Raw genomic sequence first — 26758 nt, 5'->3', positions numbered from 1 at the left:
GCCCTGGGCTCTGGGCCCCCCACGGATCCGCTCTCTCTCGTGATAGCTCAGATGATATCGTACCATATGCTCTCTCTTATACCTGGCTCCTTCCGCTCTGCAACTCTTGCTGGTAGACCCATCACCTCTATCTCTGCCCCTGTCTTCACATCCCCTTGGACACTTGTCATCGGGGTTAGTGTCCTCCCTAACCAGGACGCTCTCATCTCCAAACACCTAATTACACCTGCAAAGGCTCTTTTCCAAGTGAGGTCACAGCCCTGGGTTCTGGGTGGACATTTTGGGGTGGGAGAGGGGGGGACGGCCATTCAGACCATGCGGTGTGTTGGAAAAGAAGGTGCTAGGGTAAAGGAACAACAGTAGAGTCGAATAAGGAAGAAAAAGAGAGCTGGGGGTGTCGAGCGCAAGCTCAGTAGGCCGGCTCCCTCCTCGAGGGGTCGATCCTGGCCGACGAGCACCCCCAGGCCGAGGGAAGAGCGGACAAGGGCCTTGGACAGGAGGGGCCTGACCTGTGGAAGGGCGGCAGGGAGCCACGGGGCTGGGTCATGCCGGCCTTGCGGGCGACAGGGAAGATCTGAGACTTTCCTCGGAAGGAAACGTGGCACAGGTGAGCCTTGGAAGGAGAAAACCCGACCGGCCTGTGGCTGCGTTGAGAGCAGACATCCTCGGTCAAGACTGGGAGCAGGGGACAGCTTAGGAGTCATCCAGGTGAGAGCCCGGGGCTTCGATCGAGAGAGGAGCGGTGGACGCGGGAAGAGCGGTTGAGTCTGGGTGTTTTGAATCAAAGGCAAACTGGGAGCAAAGGTGCACGCATCCTAGTGTCCGGCTCAGGGCGCGTCCGTGGGGGAAACGCTTGGTTTAACCGGCACCCAGATGAAGGCTCGCCCATTCTCTGCCCCGAGAGGCCTCCCGTGCCCCCCGCCTCCGCCGTGGCTCCGTCTCTGCCCAGAGGCAGCCACTCTCCTGACTTCCAGCACCCAAGGTTCCCGTGGCTGCTCTTGAACTTCACGTACACGGAGTCACCCCGGGTACACCGTGCGTGCGTCACCCACACACATGGAGCGTGGACGGTCCTTGTCACCCCAGCTGGTGTTTGCTCATGTGAACCTTCCACGGCTCACTCACCACCTGGCAGGTGCCGGGGAGGTGAAGTGCAGGAAGCCTGTCTGTGCCTCGCAGACATCCCGATGAGGACGATGGAGAGACGGCAGACATCCATCTAGACAGACGTCTGAGGCCCGACGGGGGCCGGAGAGACAGCGTGGGAGTCACAAGTGTGTAGATGGCTTGAAGCCACGAGATTGCTGCGCGGAAGAGGCGAGCGTGGGTGAGAAGCCGGGGCGCTGCGAGATTGCGAGATCACGGAGAACAGAAAGACTCAGCAGAGGAGACCAGCAGCCACGGCAGGGACCCGGGAGCCCACGCCGGGGCCGTCCAGGAGGCCTCCGGGGAGATGCGCCCCAGGGAGCAGTCATCACCCCGGGCAGACACAGCAGAGAGGGCAAGAAGGGGACGCTGAGAGCCCACCTTCGCCTGAGCCACAAGGGGTCACGGGTGACCTTGACAAGACAGTTCCGTTAGACTGGGGGAGGTAGGCCCGGTGCAGGCGACAGTGCGGTGCGTCCGGGGAGGAGAGAAGCCTGGAGTAATGATGCCTCTTGAGGAGTCTTGCTGTCGAAGAGCCAATATGAAAACAAGAACAAACAGGGCAGAAGCCGGAGGGGGAAGCGGTAACAAGCAAAGGGACTGTGTGAGGAGCCCGGTGTGGTTGGTCTTCTCCCCAGCAGAGCGCACGCCCGACGTCGTTTTGTCGACTCTGAATGTATTTTAGCGAAAGTTGAAAAGGTGGGGAAAAGCGGGCAGAAGGGGATCATTCACAGAGGAGCGCTCGGAATGGCGGGAAAAGGAAAACGGAGGGGGAATCTGTGTTTAAAACAACTTTTTTTTAAACATTTATTCATTTTTGAGAGAGAGACCGAGTGTGAGCGGTGGGGGGGGGGGGGGGAGCAGAGAGGGAGGGAGACACAGAATCCGAGGCAGGCTCCAGGCTCTGAGCTGTTCGGCGCAGAGCCCGACGTGGGGCTCGAACTCATGAATCATGAGATCATGACCCGGGCCAAAGTCAGATGCTCAACCAGCGGAGCCACCCAGGCGCCCCAGGGGGTATCTGTGCTTTAAAGCTCCACAGATGGGGCACTGGGGTGGCTCAGTTGGCTGAGCATCTGACTCTTGAATTCAGCGCAGGTCATGATCCCAGGGTCGTGGAATCGAATCCCGAGTCGGGCTCTGCATTTAGCATGGAGGCTGCTTGAGATTCATTCTCTCTCTCTCTCCCCTGCCGCCCCCCGCCCGACCCCCGCTTGCTCACACACTCTCTCTAAAAAAAATATTTTTTTAATTAAAAAAAAAAAGCTCCACAAATGATCCTGATGGGCAGCTAGGTTTAAGAACCAATGTGCTCTGGAGACTTTAACGTGCCCACGTCCCCCGCCCCAGGGGTCCCACGAGAGCATGTGGGTTTTGACTTAAGAGCCCTGGGGAGGGACCCACGGGTCTGCCTTTCTCACAGGCTCCCCGGTGGTGCCCCTGCTCGTCCACAGACCACGTTCTGAGTATCAACAGACCAAAGAAATCCAATATAATCTGAACTATTGAGCTTGTGAAATGAAGCATGTGTGTTTCCTGGCAGAGTGAGATTCGTAAGGCCTCTCCTGCTATGAAAGGAAAGCACAAGCACAAAACAACACAGTGGGACACAGGACAGGTCCTCAAGGGGTCACGGATCGGGACAGTGTGGCCCCAGGTCTGTTCTGGCCCTGGAAAATATTTTCACAATGCCCCGTCTGTTCTTCCTCAGCAGATCACGCCTTCTTGCTGGTCTCGGTTGTTTGTTCCCGGCACAAATATGTGGGGCGAAGAGATAACCTTGGCCAACACCAACAGAAAGGACGGAGGGGCCTCTCCACCGCTCCCCGGGGCCCGGTGTTTACAGAGCACGCGGCCGCCTCTCCCAACGGGTGACCAGCTGAGTCGTCGTGGGGAGAGGCCGTAATGTGTTCCCATAAACTCGTTTCCGCATCTGTTTTCTCTGGCCTGAAAAATCCTGTCGGTTCTACTCAGGCCTTTCCTAAAGGACGCCCACTTGGTGGTGTTCACGCAAATTAGCTACTCTAGACACGGAAAGTCAGCAATTAATTTACAGACGATCCGTCCGGGTTACTCTGTTGAAGGCCCTGTCCTTTGGAAGTGGTCATACGGACAAAGGGACCCCCGGGTGCTAAATTCCTTGTTTCCTCTAACCTTGCTCCGCGTCCCTCCAGGCTCTGCGTTTTCAACAGTATACGCTCTAAAGTGTACGAATTCACACCGTTCACTTCGGCATTTCCCTACGTCACTGCTAGGCGGGGAGGGGGAGAAAAAAACAGTCTTGAATGACCCCCAGTGAAACAATGTGACAAATCCTGAGCGCAGGCCGTTCTGCAATTAGAACGATTGGCCCAGTCTCTCCGGAAAGTATGTGTCATGAAAATAAAAAGGTGGGGAGGCCGTCCTAAAAGCAGCTGTATGCGTAACAACTAAACGCGATGTCTGAACCCTGACCGGCTCCTGGGTGGCTAAAAACTGGCATTTGGGGTCAACTCCCTGAAATTGTCACTTTGCATGCTTCGACCAAGTCTGAAGTTACCTCCTTAGCACATTTCAACTCTTGTCGCGCCAAGCTGCCGGCCCAGGATTTAACTTTTACCTTTTTACTTTTGCAAAATCCCATGAAGTAAACATTCCTCTGCAGTGAGATCTTTGGCGTGGACTCAGGGCTCACCATGATGTCCTGGCATCATGATGCATCTTGACATACGTTTTTCTTTTTTTTAACCCCTACACAGGATTCGTTAGGCTGTGTGAATCTGTAGTGGGAAATGCTGAGCTCTTAGTCCTTTAAATACTGCTCTGCCTCAATTTCTCCCTCTCCTTCTTCTAGAATACTAAGGAGGCATAGGTTAGTACTTCATTGTTCTACATATCTTAACCTTTTTCGTAGTCTTTTGACCTCTTTGTCTCTCTGAGCAGGGCTCCAGAAAATTCTGACATACCTTCGAGTTCATCGAATCTCTCCCCGATTGCGTCTCACCCACTTTTAAACCCATCCACCGAGTTTCGGGTGTCTCATTTTTAGGGCATTTTTCGTTTCAGAAGTTCCACTTGGTTTTTCTTCCAATGATCTGTATCATTTTCCATTCTCTGCTCCTCACTTTTTATTTTCCGCTTTGACAATCCATCATGGACAGACAAGGGCAGAAATCTCTCTCCTGATGGTAGACCTGTCACTTTCTCCCTGTGGCCCTACCAAGTTTTGCTTCCAGTGTTTTGAAGCTAGTTGACTCATTGTATTCAACTTTGAAAATGTCACATGTTGCTAGTGATAGATGTCCTCTCTGTCACTCATAACACTTTTTGGTTTCGAGTCTGTTTTGTCTGACGCAACACAGCTCTCCGTGACTTTCTTTTGAATAATGTTTTCCTGGTATCTCCCCTTCACCCATTTACTATAAGTTCTTCTGTTATGTGTAGTGTGTGTCTTATAAATGAACTTTTTACTCCCGTCTTTCACCCGGTCCATTTACCCCATTTCTATTTACGATAATTACGGACACATTTGGACTTCTTTCCCCATTTTACTTCTTGCTTTCCATTTGTTCTGAATTTGTGCTAATGCTCCCCCTCCCCCGTTGTTTTGTTTTGTTTTGTTTTTGTTTGTTGGTTCGTTTGTTTTTTACTTTCACCAGGCCACGCGAGAATATAAAGCAACCAGAAGTCCAGGCTGCTGTAGAGTTTTGACACATACACACGAATCGGCAGCAACCATTCTAAGGTACATCTACCAAAGTTAAAAATACACACGCCTCTGTTTCAGCAAATCCACCCACAGAAACGCTTGTCCACACGCCCGTAGGACACACGTACCTGAAGGCCCAACAGCCTTCTTCGTAAGAGCCAAATCCAAAAATAATCCAAATGTGGATAAGTGATCTGCAGTTACAATCACACAGAAAATACAACTGAGTGGCCAGGAAAAAAAAGGAATTAAGCACAGCTACACATACCAACTTGGAGGTAACTGAAAATAATAATGTGAGGTGAAAAGAAATCAAACACCGAAGAATAGCCACTATATTTTTTCCTGATACAAAGTTTAAACCCAGATTAAACAGAACTGGAGTAGGATTCACGCCCGGGCGTAAAACCAAACAGGAAAGCAAGACGGTGTCAGCATGGGGTCACTTCTGCAGGGAGGGTGCGGGTGCGACGCGCAGGGTCGGTGAAGGGACCGCTGGGGCGCTGGCCATCCCTTTCGTGTCCTGGGTGAGACGGTCATTTCTGAGCCGTGTATCTTCGCATGCAGTTGTCTGAATGGGTATTATATTTCGCTATGAAAAGAGGGAAAAAAAAGGAATATCGTTCATCAGTAGCTTTTTTCTTTTTCTTTTTTAATGTTTATTTATTTTTGAGACAGAGAGAGACAGAGCATGAACAGGGGAGGGTCAGAGAGAGAGGGGGACACAGAATCCGAAACAGGCTCCAGGCTCTGAGCTGTCAGCACAGAGCCTGACGTGGGGCTCGAACTCACGGACCGCGAGATCATGACCTGAGCCGAAGTCGGACGCTCAACCGACTGAGCCACCCAGGCGCCCTGGTAGCTCTTTTTTCTACTCACTCACCATCATTTCCCAAACCTCTGCTTTCCACTGCCACGGTGACATCCTTTCACTGAGTCGTCTAGTCTTCAAAGTTGCTGTATCCTCGGTGTGGGTCTGGGCACGCGAGGTCACGGGGGAGCTGGGCGCGCACACAGTCCTGGCGCTGGAGGGGGCTTAGCGAGGAGGAGGGGTCTCCATCATCACAGGGGGAAACCGGAAGGGATGGAGCCGGCGGGCTCAGTATAATTTAGGTGGCACATCACTCCCTTGTAAGAGGTGAAGGAGAAAAGCTATCTGCCACGTTGGGCAGCCCGGCTCCGGACCCCTCCTCTAAAACAGAGGCGTGGGCTTGGGAGGCGCCTGGGGGGCTCGGTCGGTTCAGCGTCCGACTCTTGATTTCGGCTCAGGTCTTGATCTCACGGCTTCTGGGATCGAGCCCCGCATCGGGCTGAGCGTCAAACCTGCTTGGGATTGTCTCTCTCTCTCCCCGCCTCTCTCTGCTCCTCCCCGCCTCGTGCTCGCTCACTCGCTCTCAAAATCAGTAGACGTTAAAAAAAAAATTATTTAAAAATAAAAAAACAGTGTTTTAAAGGCATGGGCTTGGCAGTGGGGCTCTAGCACTTTCTTCGGACCTTAACTCTTTTGCCAGAATTCTCCACGGACACCCAATACATAGAAACATCATGGCGGGGCGGCTCCATTCGGGGTCCCACTCCTGCTTCCCAAGCCCTGGACACATGTCCTCAGCGTTCTGGGGCTGTGTGGGCACAGAGTGTGGGCAAGGTCCGTGGCGCCCCCACCCCCCCACCCCGCCACCATGGCACACATAGCACTGGGAAGACACGAAGACTTTTACAACCTTAATTATCAGCTTCTGTCAAAATGAGTGAGGAAAGCACCTGCTTTGCCTGTAGGGCAATGATATAAAGTTTCATTAAAAAAAATTTTTTTTTAATGTTTATTTACTTTTGGGAGAGACAGAGACAGAATGCAAGTGGGTTAGGGGCAGAGAAAGAGGGAGACACAGAATCCGAAGCAGATTTCAGGCTCCGAGCTGTCAGCCCAGAGCCCGATGCGGGGCTCGAACTCATGGACCGTGAGATCATGACCTGAGCTGAAGTCGGACACTCAGCCGACTGAGCCACCCAGGCGCCCCAAGACCTGCATTTTAACGATAACCCAGGGCATCTGTGGGCACATGGGTGCTTGCAGAGCACGGTCGAAGGGGCTGGCTGCGCTGAGAGTCCAGGGGTCGAGCCCAGGAGCTCCCTTTGCAGCCAGGAAGGCTCAGGTCTCATGGGAATTCCTGCCTCTTCAACACGACACGCACACACACAAGCACACACACAAGCACACACACGCACTCCCCCCCACACATAGAGGCATGTGCACACACATACACATGCATGCACACGCTCAGCCCAGAGGCAGGGGCTCCCCCAGATCTCGAGGTGCATGTCTCTGTGCCGCCCCAGGGACAACGAGCAGGTACCTTGGGCAGCAGGGAGGGGGCACCGTCCCATCCAGAGCCGTGCCTCCAGTCCCCAAGCCGAGCGGGCTCCTGGCACGTCATAGGTGCGCCATAAAAGCTCGAATGTCTGAAGAAACTTCCTGAAATGTGGGTGCCCGGGCTGTCGATGTTTGAGAACGATAATGATGGACTGACACCGAAGTGCCCAGATTCTGTGGCAGCCTTTTCACGTATCAGCGAACCTTTACTGAGACTCAAGCACGCACCTGGGCTGGGGAGAAAACGGTGGGTAAGACGTGACCCAGCCACGGAGCAGAGGGGACACATATCTTGCGTTCTTCGTGACAGGGCCACGCGGAGAGCATTAGAAACCAGATGTGCGCCCCAGGCTGGGAGCAGGAAAGAGAGAGCAACAGAGTCTGGCCAGGGCTGGGGTGCTGGGCTTCCCAGAAACGGTAGTGTTCCATTTGGGTCAGGAAGCAGGGGGAGGCTTTTCCCAGGTCAAGAAGGGAGAAGGTGTTCCTGGACGAGGGAACTGCCCACGGGTATAAAAAAGCACATTATATTCCAGAAGGTGAAAAGTCTAGTTTCTCTGGAACCTAGGTGAGCAAGGATCAAATTCCTCTTGGCCCCATTAAAAAATAAATTCCTCAGGGCCTTACAGAACAGGCTGAGGAGTTTGGACTTTATCTCGTGGGGAACCGGGGACTGGTGGGGGTAAGTAACAGCATTATCGCTGGGGTGAGCACATGATTGAAAGTGGTCTGGCTGTGATCGGTGGGGTAAGAATCTGGAATCCTGGAATCTGTGACCACACCTATGCAACTGAGTCAGGACCGCCCCTTCCTTCTCCACCCTCTTCCCTGAACCAGATAATTCTGGTAGGCTGGCCTTCTATCCTTCTGAAGCCGTGTCCTCATTGACACGTGGCAGGCTAAGATGGGACAGGTCCTCTGGTCAGAGGGGAAGATTTCTTCCATTCTGGCAGGGAGCACTGGGGAGCACTCAGGGCAGGGCTTCACCAAGCCTAGAACCTTGTTGCCCTTGGGCACTTGAACTCGCTCTCCGTGACACAGAGGTTGCCCCCCGCCCCAGCCCCAAGGCCCTATGGGGTGCCGGAGCCAGGTCCCACGGGCTTGCGAGTGCCAGCTGGTACCTTTTCCAGAATTTTACGAGCTGATTTTTTTTTTTTAAGTTTACTTATTTTTGAGAGAGACAGAGACAGAGTGCGAGCAGGGGAGGGGCAGAGAGAGAGAGAGGGAGACACAGAATCCGAAGCAGGCTCCAGGCCCGGAGCTGTCAGCACAGAGCCCGACCCGGGGCTCGAACCCGCGGACTGCGAGACCGTGAGCTGATTGCCAAACAGAACCCTTGTCGGGGTGCCTGGGTGGCTCAGTTGGTTAAGCATCTGACTCTTGATCTTGGCTCAGGTCATGATCTCACGGTTCGTGGGTTCGAGCCCCACGTCGGGCTCTGCACTGAAGCCAGGGAGCCTGCTTGGGCCTCTCTCTCTGTCTCTTTCTCCAAATAAATAAATAAACATTAAAAAAAAAAAAAGCACAGAGCCATTATTAAAACTTAAGTTATATAAACTACAGTTAAGTGATCTAAAACAGAAATAACAAATACTCAACCTCCCCTCGCTTCCTAATGATCTACTGCCCCTCCATCATGCCGTTGAGGCCATGTGCACCGCGTGTGGAGAATAGAGAACCCTCCAACAGTGCGCTCCTGCACGTCCCCGCGAAGCGCCACGTTCAGCGGCCCCCCCGTGGGAAGCCTGGAATCGGCCCCGGTGGGAGTATTGACAACAGCGAGATCGGCGAGGGCCGCAAGCCAGGGTTCGCAGAGAGCTGGGTGTGAAGCATCTGCCATCACTACACCACTAACCTCCACCCCCCCCCCCTTCGCTGGCTCCCACGAAAGCACACCCCGCCCCCCTCAGCCCTGTTCTTCACCCTTCTAGCAACACAACTACTCTTGGCAGATTAGCTCGCAGGTGGGTGTCAGGAAGGTGTGGGGACCCTGGCAGGAGTCCTGAGCGTCCGCCCCTGAAGAGTCACTCAGTCCTGCTGTGGGGCATCTCCCCGTGCTTCCCACAAACCCCACCCAGGACCTCACACCCCGGATGGCCTCCCGGGGCGTCTGGCAGTGTGAGTGCCCGAGCCCTGGAAGCGGGAAATGGCAGAGGGGCCTTGCCTGGTCAAGCCAACAACCCGCAAACAGCACAGCCTCACATTCTAGGTGGCAGGCGACCGTGCTGGGCGTCCCTCCAGGGTGCCCGGTTCCTGAATGCCACCGTGCGGCCGGGCACCCTCCAGGGAAAACTCCTTTCCAAGGACAAGACCGCGCCAAGCAGACAGCTGGAGGCGGCAACGTGCCTTCTGTCTAAACCAGTCAGCAACACTAAAAAGGCGGCCCCGTCTACAGACTGCCGAGACTCCTCTTGCCACAGATTTAAATTCTCAGGAGTACCTTCGTGACCTTGGAGTTGCTAAGGGAGACGTGTCTCAAACAGGACATTTGTTTAAAACAAAACAAAAGAAAACCCAAACCAAAAAACTAACAGAGAACACCGAAAGGGGAAGATTGGCCATTGGCACTTTGTTAAATTCAAGGACGTCTGTTCATCAGAAGACACCACCGATGGAAGAAACAGGCAGCTCGCAGACGGAGGGAAGAAATCTGTCCTGCATAAAACTGACAGGGGGCTCATATCCAGAATGTGCAGGGAACCCTGGGTCAGAAGGAAAAGACAGACAAGCGAATTGCAAAGCAGCAAAGGCACGTGCGCTTCGCGAAAGACGTTCTCCAGATGACCCAGTTCGCCTATGGAAAGGTATGCAGCCTCATTAGTATCCGGTAAGTGACAATTAAAAGTCACGGTGAACTATCACCACACGTCCACAAAGCCGGGTAGCACTTTGAGAACAGAATGACAGACGTTGGTGAGGACCCAGGACAACCGAAACTCTCGTGGGAGTATAAACTGGTACTACCTCTCTAGAAAAGAGTTTGGCAACACCTGCCAAGGCCGCGCACACACACTTGCCGTCCGGCCCGAAAGTTCCCAGCATTGCGTGTATTCGTCTGCCCGAGGGCAAGTACTGGAATGTTCCTCACTGCTTTATTCACAGCAGCCCCAAACGTCCTGCGGTCATGGACTAGGGTATGTTCACCGCACAGAATACTATGTAGCCGTGAGAAAGAACAGCCTTAGAACCGCACGCTGCCGCGGACTGAATCCCACAAGGAAGCCAGGCACCATAGAGCGCATGCCGCACGAGTCCACGTGCGTGATGTAGTTCACGTGCAAAAGCAGCGGAAACTAGCCTGGGCTGGTGGGTCCCTCTGGGGGGGAGGCCAGTTGTAGAAAAAACACTCACCAGAATCCAAAGTTTAAAAATCAAAATGGTGCCCCGCCCCTTGCTGCATTGTGGACTTTTCCTGCTCTGCCTTTTGGAGACAGAATTTCAAGGACGGGTAGGACGTCCGAGAAGCCCCTACCTTCCTGACCACACTGCCCTTTGTCAGCCACCGGCCGGGCAGGAGCGCTGGGGACACCAGAGTAACGATTTCATTTTGGCTTCAAGGAAGATTTCCACTGGCGACTCCACCTTTCATCTCTTTTTAATTTTAATTATATATCAAGAATTTTCATAGCGCTCACTGTGTACCAGGCACTGTTCAAAGTATAATATTAATGAACTGATTTAGCGCGTTACGCATTCATTCATCCAGACCCCTGGGGACTTATAACAGTGGCCCCTGTATCGAGCACTTACTATAATGCCACTTAGTAAGCTATCAATGAATTCTCACATGGGCCCTTGGGAGGGGGAGAGGTTTGTTTCAATTGTTTCAATGAGGCAACAGTGGTTCAGAGAGGTTAAGTGACTTGTCCAAGGTCACACAGCTAAGTCAGTGACAGAAGCATTTCTCCAAAGCACCATGCTTAGACACGTCTAGTGACCACCCTGAACCAAATAACCTTTCCAGACTGGTCTCTTAGGCCTCAATGCCAGTGTCATGAATCAGAATCACAGAGGTTGTTCAAAACCGGATTCCTGGCCCCACCCTGCATCACAGAGCCGGACTCCCCGCCCTGCACACAGTAGGCAAGTAGGGCCTGTCTGCAGATGGAGGGAAACCTGGCCGCCTGGATGGCTCTTCTTCCAAGAAGTGTGTGTCTGTGGACGGTGGAGGAGGGTGGAAAGTGCCTGCGTCCCTTGCTCCCTTCCTCCCAGTTTCTGGGCAATGTTACATCTCCTACTCTGGGAAGCCCTCCCTGACCACCCCAGCCTATACCCCAGTACTGCTCACCCTTTTTCTTTGCCTTAGTTGTCTTCTTCGTGCCTCAGGCTTTTATATGGACTAAAATGAACCATATGAAATTGTCCTTTCAATTTCAACGGTAGTTGAAAATGGGACATTTTATCCTGTCCAATGAATGTAAGCCTTTCCCTGCGGGGAATGCCCCAACGCCGGGTCCCGGAGGGAGGGTCGGGGATGTTTGTTGTTCACAGCCTCATCCGCAGCCCAAGCCCAGCAGGCACCCAGGAAACGACGGGTAGGTGGGCTGGGAGAACCCGACGGCTCCCAAGAGCCGCCGCGCAGCAACACACCCCGGGCGCCGCCCCCGTGCCGCGCAATCCCGAGCACCTTCCCGGCCGCGGCGGCCCCGGGCGGGGTGGGGCCCGCCGTCATCCATTTACCAGCCTCGCCCCTCGGCGGGCGCGCGTTAATGAGATTAGCAATTAAAAAACGAGCGAGCCTGTGGCGGCGGCGGCGGCGGCGGCGGGGCCACCACAGGGCCGAGCGGGCGGGACGCGCGCGGCAGCAGCGCTCCGAAGCAGCCCCGCGCCGAGCCCGCGGCCATGGAGAAGGCGCGGCCGCTGTGGGCCAACCCGCTGCAGTTCGTCTTCGCCTGCATCTCGTACGCCGTGGGCCTGGGCAACGTGTGGCGCTTCCCCTACCTGTGCCAGATGTACGGCGGAGGTGAGTGCGCCGGAGGGGGTGCGCGCCAGCCGGCGCTGGGTCCGTGCTCCCGGCCGGTAAACTGAGGCGCGCCGCTGCCCAGCTCTTCCCCCTGAGCCGCCCTCGTGGCGGGGGGGGGGGGGGGATGCTCTCTGCAACCCCCCAATCCCATCCCAGGGGCGGCCCAGCGCCTCACACCCTTGCTGAGAGCCCTAGGAGGGTCGGGAGCGTTTTCTCCCTGGGGCAGTAGTCTGAGCAAGCCTTCGCTTTACCTGGGAACAGTGAGCAGGAAATTGGCTTGCTCGACAGAAACTCCTGACACCAGTTTTCAAGTCAGAAGCGTATTCCCAGCAGCGCGATTTGAAACTCCGGGTCAAAGGGTCTTGAGCCAGCTGTTTAAATCTTTTTGTTAAAGCATTGGTTTGGGTTTGGAACCGCAGGTGACAGGACAGGCCAAGTCATTGCAATTCTGTTGTTTCGGGTTTGGTTTGATTTTACAAGTGCTTCCTCTGACGCATCATGCACACTCACCAGCTAGACCAACACACGCACCTCATTTTCCCTTAACGTTACAGAGAGCCGGGGACACCTTCGTGACATGCCACAGAGCCTCTGTGCGTGCGGTTGTCGCTTTGGAAGGCAGTGTGGCAAGAGGGGTTCAAGCCTCAGCATTGAACAGTTTTTCCTCCTCGGTTCCATTCCTAGAATTCTACCTGAAGGAAATGATCAGAGTTCTGACCGAGGGTGGAAGGATGGTCTCGATCTTTTTTTTTTTTTTTTTTTTACATTTTATTTATTTTTGAGAGAGAGACAGAGACAGAGACAGAGCACAAGTGGGGGAGGGGCAGAGAGAGAGGAAGACACAGAATCCGAAGCAAGCTCCAGGCTCCGAGCTGTCAGCACAGAGCCCGATGCTGGGCCCGAACCCATGAATCGCAAGGTCGTGACCTGAGCCAAGGTCAGTTGCTTAACCGACTGAGCCACCCACGTGCCCCTGGTCTCCATCTTTTAATAAGAGTAAAATGTTGGAAACTTCCTAAGCCCTTGGGGCACCTGGGTGGCTCAGTCGGTTAAGCGGCCGACTTCAGCTCAGGTCAGGATCTCACAGTTTGTGGGTTTGAGCCCCGCATCGGGCTCTGTGCTGACAGCTCAGAGCCTGCTTGGGATTCTCTCTTTCTCTCTCTCACTCAAAAATAAATAAACTTAAAAAAAGAAGAAGAAGAAAAAAAGAAACTTCCTGAGCTGTCAACTAAAGGGGTTGGTTCAGTAAATTATGGAACATCCATGGAATGGTGTTCTTTGCAGCCACTAAGAAGGAGTTTTCAGAACTTTCGTGTAAGTTTTCTCCTGTCATATTCAGTGGAAGGAGAGGAAGTCAGAATCAATATTGTGTAAAAGGGATGATCTCAATTATGTTTAAAAATATGCCAAGAAAAGAGACGAGGAAAAAAAACACTCCAAAATATTAATAATAGTTATCTCAGAGTGATTTTTCTCTGCTTTGTACTGTGTGTGTGCATGTGAGTGTGTGTGTGTGTGTGTGTGTGTGTGTGTGATGCCTTCTATAATCAGAAATGTTTTTCACCATGAAGGACAATAAGAGATGTTAGACCAAAGGATTCACAAAACGTAACCCATGTAAGAAGGACCAAGACGTAAAACACTGCTCCCCCTCCCCTTTCCCCACCAGTTCAAAAACAAAACAAAAACAAAAACCCAAAACTTGACAAAAGTCAATCCATGGAGTTGTTGTTTTGTTGTTTTTTTTTTACATAGCGAATCTTAACTCTTTGATTCCTTTTTTAAAATTTTTTAATGTTTACTTATTTATTTATTTTTAATTAAAACAATTTTTAAAACATTTTTAACGTTTACTTTTTATTTTTGAGAGAGAGAGGGAGACAGAGTGTGAACAGGGGAGGGTCAGAGAGAGAGGGAGACACAGAATCCGAAGCAGGCTCCAGGCTCTGAGCCGTCAGCACAGAGCCCGACGCGGGGGCTCGAGCTCACAGACCGCGAGATCGTGACCTGAGCCGAAGTCGGCCACTCAAATGACTGAGCCACCCAGGTGCCCTTCTCTGATTCCTTTATTCATTTGAAGGCCATAAATACATTAAAATTCTTCGAAGGGCCTGTGTTGCCATATGTTGGAACAGCTTCATAACTGACTTTTCAAAGAATTGTCAGCATGAGGTTTCCTCGTCCTGCTGTGCTCGGCACACCCAGCCATGATACCTCTTTCCTGGCTGCGTGTTTTCCAGCCATCGGCCCAGGTGAGCCTTGCTGTCACATGACTGTTTAATTCCTTGTTAATAACAACACGGTCCCCTGAATCGTCTGCAGGTAACACAGGTAGGCTGGAGTCGTTCTGGAACAGAATATATGGAGGGAGTTGCTGGGGACACCTCAAGCCCTCCGGGACCCAGAAAAGGAAAGAAGAAGAAACCCTGGGGGCGCCTGGGTGGCCCAGTCGGTTGAGCCTCTGACTCTTGATTTCGGCTCAGGTCATGATCTCACGGTTCATGGGTTGGAGCCCCGTGTCGGGCTCTGTGCTGACAGTGCAGAGCAGAGCCTACTTGGGATTCTCTGCGTGTCCCTCTCCCTCTCTGCCCCTCTCTCGCTCTCTCTCTCTTTCTTTCAAAATAAATGAATAAATTAAAAACAAAAAAAAGGGAAGAAGAAATCCTGGGTCTGGTACAAAGTGTACTTGGGCTGGATGGGTGGACAGATAAATGCCAGCTGATGGATGGGTGGGCACGGAGGAGAGGACGGGTGGGTGGCCGGCTGGAGGCGTCCGAGGTGGGCAGGTACAGGCTGGGCCGGTGGCACCCCCTTAAGCATAAGTGTCTACAGAATAAAAGACGAAACAGCTTATCCAGGCGCAGTAAGGACTTCGTCACCCGACACCGGCCCCTATTTCCACCCCATCGTCTGCCATCCGTTCATTTTCTAGTCCCGCCAACTATTCTGGACCACTTCTCTGTCCAGAGAATGGGTATTCCCTGCCTCTACACTTTGCACGAGGTTATTTCCCCCCCCCCCCCCCGGGAAGCCGCCGTTAGCCTGGAGCCCCCTTTCCCGGTCTCCCCCCAGCCCCACGCTGTGAAGCAGCCGGGTCAGAAGAGGCACCGATGAGTATTTGTTGGACGGATGAGCAAGCTCTGTTGGGAAAAGCGCAGGAGACGCGAGGTGGGGTTGCCGGTAGTTTTCCCCAAGCCTTGCCCTGCCCAGCAGTGTCACCTGCTGATAGGTGATATATGTGGCCCCAAATCCAGGCCGTTTGCAGACCCACTGTCTTCCCTAAAGCTAAAAGGGAAGCCGAGCACCTCATGAGAGGCTCCAGAGGAGCGTTTAACCTCCTTCTAAATGACCCACCGCCTCCCGCCAACAAAGAGCTTGTTTATGAACTACAGAGCCAGGCTGTGCCGAAATACTTCGCAGAATAAAACGGATTAGGGGTCCGTGCGCCCTTCCACGGGGCTGTGCCTGTGACCCGGAGGCTTGTTCCCGTCCTGCCCTTCCAAGCCAGGCCCAGCACGAGGAATGTTAATTCAGAAGATTACATTCCGGGTACCAACCCCCGCCGTTCAGCGCGCCGGCGCTTGGCAGACGTAAAAGACAGCACAAAACCCCACCTCGAGCGAGTCCCCTGGTCTCGGCGACCGTGTCAGGGTGGGAGACCGCGTGGTTCCAGAACGGAGCCGGGACACGAACGCGCTGCGCACACCCGTGGGGAAACTAGATACCCCAGCGCCTGATTTGTACGTAAAGGCGCTCGAGTCGCGGCAGAAACGGGGACGCCTGAGAACAGTGGTGTGGCTGGTGGCAACGTGGACGTTTTTCCCCTAAGTCTTCTCCCTATTATATTTGAACCGTGAAGAGGAAGAAATCGGAGGACACCTGCCTGTGTTGTGGTTGGATGACACCCAGACTGGATGTCCCACGTCCCCCCGATGCCCCCCCCTGCACCTCCCTTCCCTCCTCTCTGGTCCTTAGAGCTGTGTGTCTCCAACTGTAGCCTCCCTGGGGAGCCCCATAAACTGCAGGTCTGTGGCCCCTGCCCCCTGAGACCCTGACTCAGACCTGCGGTGATGCAGGGACGGGATCTGCCTTTCTAACCAGCGCCTAAGGGGTACGGATGCTGTGGGGCCACGGAGCACAACTTGGACGAAGGTCAGGGTTGCTCCTGTGCCCCCCAGGGCCACCAGCGGCTGGGAGCCAGGTAGTGGGGTGCTGGGAAATGTTGATCAGCTGCCGGGGACGGGGTGGGGGGGAGGGGAGGGGAGGAAGTAAGACCTCAAGTGTAGCATTTGATGATAATCGCAGTGCAAACGCTCCCTCCAGGGCCGATTTCACACTGTGATGTCCCCACGTAAGGTCCCAGCAGGTGGCGGTGGCAGAGATGTGGGCAGCTGGCTCTCGTGCGTGAGCTGGCCCCAGCGGCCCCGCACGCCCCTGCCGCCGCAGCCCTCCAGGCCACGCCCGGCCTGGGACCGAGCCACACGTATGTGCGTGCATGTGGGTGCCCGCGTGGGGCGGGAAGCTGAGTTTCAGGGCTTTGTCGTCTGTCGAACACATGAAGGTTCCAAGATCGGCTCCCGAGGCTGGGTTCCGGCAGTGAGGCAGTGTGGTCAGCGAGTCCCTTGAGGAGCCACGTCTGGTTCCCCGGGCTGGGGTTTCGGGACTCGGTGTCCCGGGAGACAGCAGCATGCGAAGCGTTTCCGGCGGTCGGTGCTGTCACCCCCACTTAGAGGTGGGGGACAAGTCCAGAGAAGAAAAGGGGGCTCCTGGAGGTGTAGCTGGGGCTCAGGCCACTCCTGCGTCCGAGCCAGGGCTCTCTCTAGGCCCCCCACGTCGGGGTCTCATCTTCTGATCCGAGCAGGCCAGGAGTGACGGCGGTAGATGGGGGTCCCAGGCCCGGACTCGCCGTGACTCAGGGCACTTTACTTTCCCGCACGGTCTGCTGTGACGCTCAACCAAGGAGGGGGCCTGGCCCAGCACCTGCTGTCTGCAGTGTCCCCAGGGGAAGCCCTCTTATGGCTGTCAGGCCAACCCCCTCTGCGCCTCTGCCCTCCCCCCAAATGTCTGCTGCCCTTCCTCTGCTGGGCGTACCCTGTACTCCTCATCCTGTCCAGGAGACCTCCTCCTCCCTCAGTTAAAAGGGACTCTAAAGCCATGTCTTACCGTGCACAGCACCGTGGGCTCAGACACGGCTCACCCCCGTCCCCCACGGTGGGGAGGAACAGCCAAGATACAGTGTCCACCTGCCCGTGGAGAAGCCTCAAGCCCGTCTACACGTTAGCATCACCCGGGAGCTGTGAAACACGCCGACGTCTGTCCCTCCCCGGAGCCTGATTGAGCCGGTCTCATGTGTGGCCTGAACATTAGTTTTAAAGCTCCCCAGGGGATCCTACTGTGCACGGGGATGAGAACCGTCATCGTCTATCCTGTTCCAAACAGGAAGGAGAATAGAGAAGTACGCGCTCAGCGATATAAACGTCCTAGGAATTAATTTCAGTCCTTCAACAAGTATTGAGTATCTGCTGCAAGCCAGGGACAAAGGTGGTCATCGCCCTTAAGGGGGCGGCACCCCCTTAATGGAAATGGCCCTTCCACACGGGGGGCAGCAAGAGTTTCCGCAGACGGTTCTTTGGGAGGCTTCACTGAAATGACTCGAGGAAGGACTCACTGCCCGAGAGAACCCAGGAAGGCTCCCGGCCGTGGTGGCATTTCATCTAGGCCTTGACAGAGGAGTCCGAGAGCATCAGGTAGCTTGAGGGACAAAAACCTTCCAGGCAGAAGAAACCCCCGTGTGCCAAAGACACAGAAGGGTGTGCATCCGAGGGGAATGGCTGGAAACTCTACGTGGCCCGGACGTATGGGGTGGGCGCCGGGGCAAAGGCGGGAGGGGAGAGGAGGAAGGCGAGGAAGGTTCCAGCATGAACCCAAACCAAAGAACCCTCAATAGCTTCACTGGGAAGTTAGAACTTCCCTTGGGGAGCAGAACCAGGATCTCAGGTGGGGAGCGGTACCCTCAGAGCCATAGTTTACAGAGACGGGGCCAGGGGCCGGGGCCATGCTGGCACAGGGGGTGGGCAAGGAGGGGTGGGGGCAGACGAGCAAGTTTTAGACCAAGGCATCAGGCAGGGTAAGGGCGGGGGAGGGGGGTGGGTACTTTTCATTTTTCTTACTTGTGTCTTCCTTCTCCGTTTCCCAAAAGTTGACTGGTGTCGACTCCAAATAACAAACTTTTGGGGGAAAGCCAAGATGGAAGGGGTCAATGAGGAGGAGGAGAAGGCCTTGGGGTGGAGGGGCACAGAGGAGAGGACAGCGCTCCTCAAAGTGTGGTCCCCACGCCAGCAGCTTCAGCATCCCCTGGGGATGTGTGATCCGTGCCCCTTAAACTGAACACGTACACACCCCAAGAAGAAAAAAAAAAAAATCAGGTTAAAAAGTCCTCGTGTGGTTTGGTAGAGACCAAGGTGTGCAAGTAGGAAGAGAGCATGCATCTGAGCAAACCGTCCCCTGAAAGTGGCTGCATCTGCTTGTTGGGGTCTTTGTTGGTCTCAAAGGCCAGAGTGAGATTCGCGGACATAAATGTCCTACAGAGAGAGGGTTTTCTCTTGTCGTGAGCCTCTTGGGAGCAGCAAACAGATACGGCGCTGGCTGTGATAATTAGAAAAATAAGCAGCAACGTGTTCTAGAAGGACATACGCGCGTGTGTGTGTGTGTTGGGGGGAGGGGGGTCCCAAATGTGATACGTGTTCATGGTAGAACATTTGGAAAATTAGAGAAATATACAAAGAAAGAAAATACAAAACCATCCCCAATTCCAGTACCCAAAGGTCATGCCGTTACTTTGTTGTTTTTTTTTAAAAAAAATTAAGAGCATGTTTTGTATGTAATTTAGTGTCTTGCTATTTTTTTTTTAATTTTTTTTAACGTCTATTTATTTTTGCGACAGAGAGAGACAGAGCATGAATGGGGGAGGGTCAGAGAGAGAGGGAGACACAGAATCCGAAATAGGCTCCAGGCTCTGAGCTGTCAGCACAGAGCCCGACGCGGGGCTCGAACTCACGGACCGCGAGATCATGACCTGAGCCAAAGTCGGACGCTCAACCGACTGAGCCACCCAGGCACCCCTAGTGTCTTGCTATTTTTTACTTCACCTCTGACCATCATTTCCAAAACCGTTCGATACTCTTTGAAGCTATGAACTTAAAACGGCTCCGTGCGGGTCCGTGGACATACGGAGCAGCTTATGTACCCATTCTCCAGTGTGGAACTTCATCTTGCACAACTTGCAAGCCGTATGTCTAGGTGGGAAATACATTTGCATCAGTGGTGCCTCGGGACCGTGTGGCTCCTAGCACGAAGGGGGAGAGGCCCAGCTAGAGACCCTCCCCCATGTCCTCTGCTGATTACAAATGTCTTGAGCCTGCTCTTGACCCCCCGGAGGGTGCACCAGAGGTCTTTCTGGGAAGTACTTTTTGTAGATATCAGCCAACTTGTCCTTGCGAATGGCCGCGGGGGCTGCCCGACGCGGTGAAACCCTCACCCCAGGGGGGTGGGCTTCCCTGGCGAGAGGGACAGGCGTCCACCCTGCTAGAAAGGGCTGCTCTGTCCCCCGGGGTGCCCTTCTCCTCTCAGGGTGCCTCTCTCCTCCCCCTGCCCGATTTTCCCTCGGATTCTGGGAGATGGGCATAAACTTCCCACAGTTGGCCACGCTGTCAGGTCTAACTTCTCAGCTGCAGGTGGGGCTGAACGGCCGTCGTGTTCCGTGGAGCGAATCTTCCAGGCTGCAACACTCAGACCTGTGTCTCCGGACCTCCAGACAGCCCACCGTTTTTGCCCCCTGGTGCATAGGACACGAGAGCTCACAAAACTTAATTATTTATTTATTTATTTATTTTAACCTGGGACTAGTGGGGCCTTTCAGGAACGCAGCCAGAGAAGCGTCTGGTAGAATTTGTTACTGTTCTGGATGCTGTCTTGGCAGCCTTCTGTCCTGCTTGGTTCTCCCTAGAGACACAGGAAGTGCTTGGGCTTGCGGTCCGTGCCTCATTGCCTGTCCTTTCCACTTTCTCCTTTCTCCTTGAGCTGCAGGGTAATTTCTAAAGGTTGTGGGGTTTTTTGTTGTTGTTGTTTGTTGGGTTTTTTTGTTTTGTTTTTGCTTGTTTTTTGTTTGTTTCTGCTTATTGCCTCCATTGGCTTTGAATTCACCTGCCGTATGTTTTTCGTCTTCAGACATTTCTTCTTCTTCTTAGATTATCCTTCATCATCGTCCAATGCTGTTCCATAAACACGGGGTCCTCTTGGCTCTCCTAAGAGAAGGTACTAGAAATTTGCTAACACATTTCTTCTGTTTCTCATGGCAAATCAATTTCAGAGGAAGACAGTTGCTCTGATGCCTTAGAGTGGCCCTTTTTTTTGATCTACGTTGTATTATCGTAGGTGCAAAGGCTTCCTTCCGAGGGCTCAGCCTTTTCTGAGGGAGGTGCAGGCCAATATAGACTTGCCCAAGGTCTATATTAACACAGCCACAAAATAAAGCGAGAGTTCAGAGGAATCTTGGATGAAATTTTAGCAACATGATGAACTGTACCAGGCCTGTCAACTCTCTCTGGTAATAGCTTCCCATATTGCCCACCCAAGTAGAACCACCATCAGAGAGCCACTTACCATCGAGCAGTCACTCAGCAAACACTTACTGACCCCCTACTCCATATCCGGCCCTGTTAGGGGCTGGAGATTCAACTGTGAGCCAGGCAGACCCCGAATCTGTACTTGGAAGCTGTTTGGGGAAGTAGGGGTGGAGAGAGCGGTAGACAGTGAGCAGGGACTGTGAGGGGGGCACCCCACTTACCTTTGGGTGACCTGCAAAGGTTTCTGGAGGAAGTGATGTGCGTGGAAGGTCTGGTGAGGCCTGAAGGATTCTGTCCTGCCTCCAACAAATATTCCCGGTGCTCTGCTCTCTGCCCAGCGCCACTCTGTTCTGCACAGACCAGGGAGCAAGAACATCCGTGCTAAGGGGAGACAGACACCAAGTAGTCAAAGTCACAGCAGAATTTCACGTGGGTAACTGCTCAGAAGGAAGGTCCAGCGGGGTGAGGGGTTGAAGGCTCACTGTGGCGTGGGGACTGTTGTCACTGAGGCAGACCGGGAAGGCCCCTCTGAGGAAGGCAGGTTCGGCAGAGAAATGAGAGAAGGGAGAGAGCGGTCCAGGCTGAGGGAACAGCCAGGGCGAGCGTGCAGAGGCCGGCCCCACAGGAAGGGCCCCGTGGCTGCAGCGGCGTGAGGGAGGCCACCAGCCCTGTGCCGCAGAGGCCGGGGGCGGGAGTGCGGGTGTTATTCTAGGTGTGAGGAGAAGCCAAAGACGGTTTGCCCAAGTGGGAGGGCAGGGGCTCATCTGACAATAAGTTGTCGCGGGCAGCTGTAGAGGGGACGCGAGAAAACCACCAAGAGGACTGCGGCCGAGACATCGTGGCGGGTGCTGGGGAGTTGGCCGTGAGCAAGAGTTCTCCAGGCTCAGAACTGTCTTTATATCCTCGGAATATGTGTCCTCAGTGACTGTAAACATCCACCTCACCCAGAGTAGTGCAGACGCACACGGGGCCGGGCCACCCGCTTGTCGTGACCCATCTCGGCTCAACAGGCCACCCTAGAACTTAAGGACTTAGAAGGAAGGGTGGAATTAGAAAGTCGCCCAGCGGCAACCAACAACGTGGGACTGTTGTTCCCGGCAAGATTCCAGCGAAATCTAGAGGGCACAGGTCTGGTGGGCAATGGGATGGCTACCTCATCTCAGAATATCTCCCGGCAAGACACGGAATCGTTTCTAAGGGGCACACAGGAACTTTCCCCAGACATACCTGGCAGACCCCACCTTGGCCAAGTGAGCAAAGTTAACCTGGCCGGGAATGGGGCGAAGCAGCATCACGTGCCTCTGGACAAAGACCCAGATCGCTTCAGGGTTCCTGCCAAAACCCAAAGCGAGGGAACGTTCCACAAAAATAACTGGCTAGTACCGTCCAACGGGTCAAGGTCATGAGAGACAAAGAGAGCCTGGGAGGCCGTCCCGTCGAAGCTGACAGATGAGATGTGACCTTAGGTGCCATGCGTGATGGTGAGACCGGAGGGAGGGCAGGGGTGGGGTCGTTGGTCAAATTCCAATAAAGTCTGTAGATTAAATTAATCGTGTTGCTTCCACGTTGCCCTCCTTGTTCTGTTCCTTGCCCTGGGATCACGCAAGAGAATGTCCTTGTTTTTAGGAGCTTCGCGATGAAGTATGGAGAGGTTAAAAAGGGGGGGGGGGGCGTGCCTGGGAAGTTGTCTGCCGGCTTCATCAGGCCTGGCTCTCATGGTGGCATCCACTGGCAGCTGGAAAGCCCTCACACGTGCACGCTTGGTGCTGAGATGGATGGGCCCTCGGTTCTCCTCCAGTGGGGCTTTTCATCCCCAGGTCCCCTGGACCGGCTTCCAAACGTGTCAGCCTCAGGGCACGCACTCCAAGAGGTGGTGGTGAGGCTATAAGGCGTCCTGAGGCCCAGGCTCTGGAGCCATCATGGCGTCCTTTCCCCCACCTCCTGTTGGACAGAGCTGGTCCCAAGAGCAGCCCAGATTCACGGGCGGGGGAGACAGGAATCCGTTCACAGGAGCAGCTTCAGGGAATGTGTGCGGCCATATTGAATCTCTCACAACGTGCCCCCCATCCAGACACACGGGAGTGAAGGCCTTTGCCTCTCCCTGATGATAGGGTCTCCTCATGCTAAGGCAGTGTCAGAGGTTTTATTTTATAATTTAATTTAATCTAATTTAATCTAATTTAATTTAGTAAGCTTCACACCCAATGCAGAGCCCAACACAGGGCTTGAACTCACAACCCTGAGATCAAGAGTCGGACACTTAACCGACTGAGCCACCCAGGTGCCCCTCAGAGGTTTTACATCAAAGGAGCATGGGGAGCACTCCAGTGGGAAGAGAGTTGGTTAGTGGGCTCGTTTTCAAACCGATCACAAAACTGATTTTTCTCTTAGCGAGATATATTTACGTGCGGAAAAATACGCTTTTGTTGGTGTAGTTTTATGAATTTTGATGAATGTATGGTTGTATTCCCACCACCAAGTAACACCCCTTACTGTCAGCCCTCCCATTCCCAACGGCCCGCGGCCACAGGTCTGTTTTCTGTCCCCACAGGCTTGCCTTTTCCAGAATGTCACATGAATGGAGTCGTACAGCCTGTAGCCTTTTTTTTCTTTTTTTAACATTTATTTATTTTTGAGACAGAGACAGAGCATGAACGGGGGGAGGGTCAGAGAGAGAGGGAGACACAGAATCCGAAACAGGCTCCAGGCTCTGAGCCGTCAGCATAGAGCCCGACACGGGGCTCGAACTCACGGACCGTGAGATCATGACCTGAGCTGAAGTCGGCCGCTTAACCCAGGCGCCCCAGTCTGTAGCCTGTTGAATCTGACGTCTTTAACTCGGCATAATGCTTCTCCGAGTCTCCGATGTTGTTGCGGGAATTAGTAGTCTGTTCCTTTGTACTGGCTGAGTAGTATTTCATCGTGTGGATGTCCCAGAATTTACTTACCCACTGGCCCACTGGATGCCAATTAAGTTGTTTCCGGTTTCCGACAACTCTGAAGGGAGCTGCTGTAAACGCTCACATACAGGTTTTTGTGTGAGCGTACGTTGTCATTTTTCTAGAGTAAACACACTGGAGTCAACTTGCTGAGCTGTACGGCCGGTGAGTGAGTGCTTAGCTTTCCAAGAAACTGCCAAACCGCTTTCCAGTGTCTACACCATTTTGCATTCCACTAGCGATGCGCGGGTGTGTTCCCCCCCGGGGCCTCGCCAGCACTTTGTGCTTTCAGCCTTTCTTACTGTAGCCATTTCATCCCAAGAGGTATGTGGTGGCGTCTCATTTGGTTGACATTTGCTCGTTTTCAGAATAAAAGCTGGTGTTGAGCATCTTTTCGTGGGCTAATTTGCCATGCGTGTATTTTTTTGTACCTTTTTTGAACGGGTTTCTTCTTTTCTTTTTCATCATTGTTGAGTTTTGAGAGTCCTTTATAAATTCTAGACACCAAGTCTTTTCCAGACACGTGTTTTGCAGAAGTCCCTCCCAGCCTTTTAGCTTGCCTTTTTCACTTTCTTAACCGTGCCTTTCACGGAACACAGTTTTAAAATGAGATCTAACTCATCAATACTTTGCTTTCATAGACGGTGCTTTCGACGTGGTATCCGAGAGATCTTTGCCTCACCTTACGGTCACAGGGATGTTCTCCTGGGCTATCTTCTAGAAGCTTTATAGTTTTGAGCTGTGCACATAGGTCTGTGATCCATTTTGAGATTTGGGGGAGGAGGTATAAAATGGGAGATGGGGGTGGAGATCTGTTTTTTTCTGCGTGTGGATGTTCAGTTGTTCTGACATCACTCGTTAAGAAAATAGTGGCTGAGCAAATTCGCTGGCTACTGTGTTTGGCTACTCAGAGGATGGATAATGGAAATGACCGATGGGCAGGCCTCAAGAGCCCCCATGCTACCACCTGGGCACGGGCCTTGGATTTCCAGCTTCCCGTGGGCACTGGGCCATCAGCCCGGCCCTGTCAAAGACCTTGCCAGGCCTCCTGTGGTTACTGTTTAATGCCTTGGGGGAAAATGAGCTTTTTCTTAGAACCACTGAGGGTTTGAATGTTGCTGGGTTTGTAGGTGGCAGCCCCCTTCCAGTCCAAGAGCAGCCGGCCTCTTGGACTCTCTGCTGCTGAGAGGCACCTGGTAAGACGTCCAAACACGTTTCCCTGGGGCAGGAAGGGGGCGGGGCCTGGCAGAGTCATCAGAGCAGAGTCCAGAAGTGAGAGGGTAGCGCTTGTCGTAGGCCCCCGTGTGAGCAGGGAGGACAAGGCCCGGTGGTCCCACGCGCACGGCCGTGGCTTTCTCTCCACGGTGGGAGCTGACTCTGCCTGATCTCTGCGTGGCCCTGGTGCCAGCCACTCTCCTTCTGGGATCTCTATCCCGAGGAGAGAACCGAACACGTGGACCAAGCTCGGTCCCACTGCTCTGTTGAGGATGGCAGGGACCCGGGGCACCTGGGTGGCTCAGTCGGTTAAGCGACCGATTTCAGCTCAGGTCATGATCTCACGGTTCATGAGTTCAAGCCCCTCGTCGGGCTCTGTGCCGACAGCTCGGAGCCTGGAACCTGCTTCGGATTCTGTGTCTCCCTCTCTCTCTGGTCTTTCCCCGCTCGTGCTCTGTCTCTCTCTCTCCTTCAAAAATAAATAAAAACATTTAAAACAAATTTTTTTTACATGATAGCAGGGACCTAGCTACAGCCCAGTGTCCGAGGACCAATGAAATGAATCTGGGTGTGTTTTCCAAGTGGGATGACGTACAGCTACACGAGGGTGACACAAATGGTCGTGTTGTGGTCGGGGGAGGAAAGCAGGCCCCGGGGCAGCACGTAAGCGCGACGGAGGCATTTTCGTAAATATTCGATGTTCACGGAAGCATACGTATTTCATTCTTTACCTATACGCTTTTGGAACCAGTTCCTTCTGTAACCTGCCCTTAATCCCTGCAGCTGTAATGTCAGGTTTTATTTTAATCAGGAGTCCTGCCCTCTTCTCCTCTGGGACCTTTTCCTGGGTTCTCTGCCAAGTTGCTGGGAGCAGGGGGGAGGGATGAGCAGGACTTCAGGGAAGGAGGGGCGGGGCTCACAGGAGAAGCTTTGGGCAGGGCTGTGCAGGGCAGGGGTGTGGGGAGCCCCCAGCAGGCTGCCCGCCTCTGTCCAGGTGCCAGCAGTGGGGAGGGCTTCCATAGTCCATCCACACCCCCTGGCTCCGTACTATCAACCACAGGCTCTTATCTGCAGACGGCCCCGAGGAACCGGTGGGTTTTAAATTTGCGTTAGCCATAGTACTCTTTATTAAAACAAAATGTTAAGCTGAGGGCCACTGTATAAAACAGACACACATACAATGGAGGTGCTCTGTAAAAGGAGATGGTGGCCTAGGCTCTGTCTGTTGAGGACCGCTTGTCTCCCCATACATAGACACCAAGCCCCTGCTTCTGCCATTGGTTACTGCCACAGAAGATGGAATAGGGTTTCTGGCAGAGGGGCTGGGGGCAGCTGAGGCATTGAGGGAGGCACTCAAGGGGCTTGGGACAATGGCAGTTTACCACCCAGGATGGAAGTATTTAAACTTTTTAACTGACAAGTCTGCATGTTATCACAGATAGATGGATGAATGGCTGGATGGAGAAAGAGAAAGATAGAAAGGATAGAAGGATGGATGGATGGGTGGATGGGTGGGTAGATGGATGGATGGATGGTTGGATGGTGAATGGATGGATGGATGGATGGATGGTTGGATGGTGGGTGGATGGTTGAGTGGGCGGGTGGGTGGGTGGGTGGATGGATGGTTGGGTGGTGGATGGATGCTTGGATGGGTGGATGGATGGGTGGGTGGGTGGGTGGGTGGGTGGATGGGTGAATGGGTAGATAGATGGGGGGGTAAGTGGATGGGTGGATGGATACTTGGATAGCTGGATGGATGGTTGGATGGTGGGTGGGTGGTTGAGTGGGTGCATTGGTAGGTGGATAGATGGATGG

The 26758-nt window shown here is 53.6% G+C and overlaps 1 protein-coding gene across 1 annotated transcript in view; it reads left to right on the top strand.

The window, feature by feature from the left end:
• Positions 1-11479: 11479 nt before the first annotated feature.
• Positions 11480-26758, top strand: part of SLC6A20 (solute carrier family 6 member 20) — a 39291-nt gene continuing 24012 nt past the window's right edge. Inside the window, exon 1 of the mRNA XM_049640311.1 lies at positions 11480-12165. Coding sequence (XP_049496268.1) covers positions 12045-12165 — 121 coding nt within the window. The 5' untranslated portion in view covers positions 11480-12044. The remainder of the gene's footprint in view (positions 12166-26758) is intronic.

This window comes from Panthera uncia, chromosome A2 (genome assembly GCF_023721935.1).
Source record: "Panthera uncia isolate 11264 chromosome A2, Puncia_PCG_1.0, whole genome shotgun sequence".
Taxonomy (NCBI): Eukaryota; Metazoa; Chordata; class Mammalia; order Carnivora; family Felidae; genus Panthera; species Panthera uncia.
The sequence above is the reverse complement of the archived record's forward strand: the minus strand, read 5'-3'. Positions and strand labels throughout refer to the sequence as shown.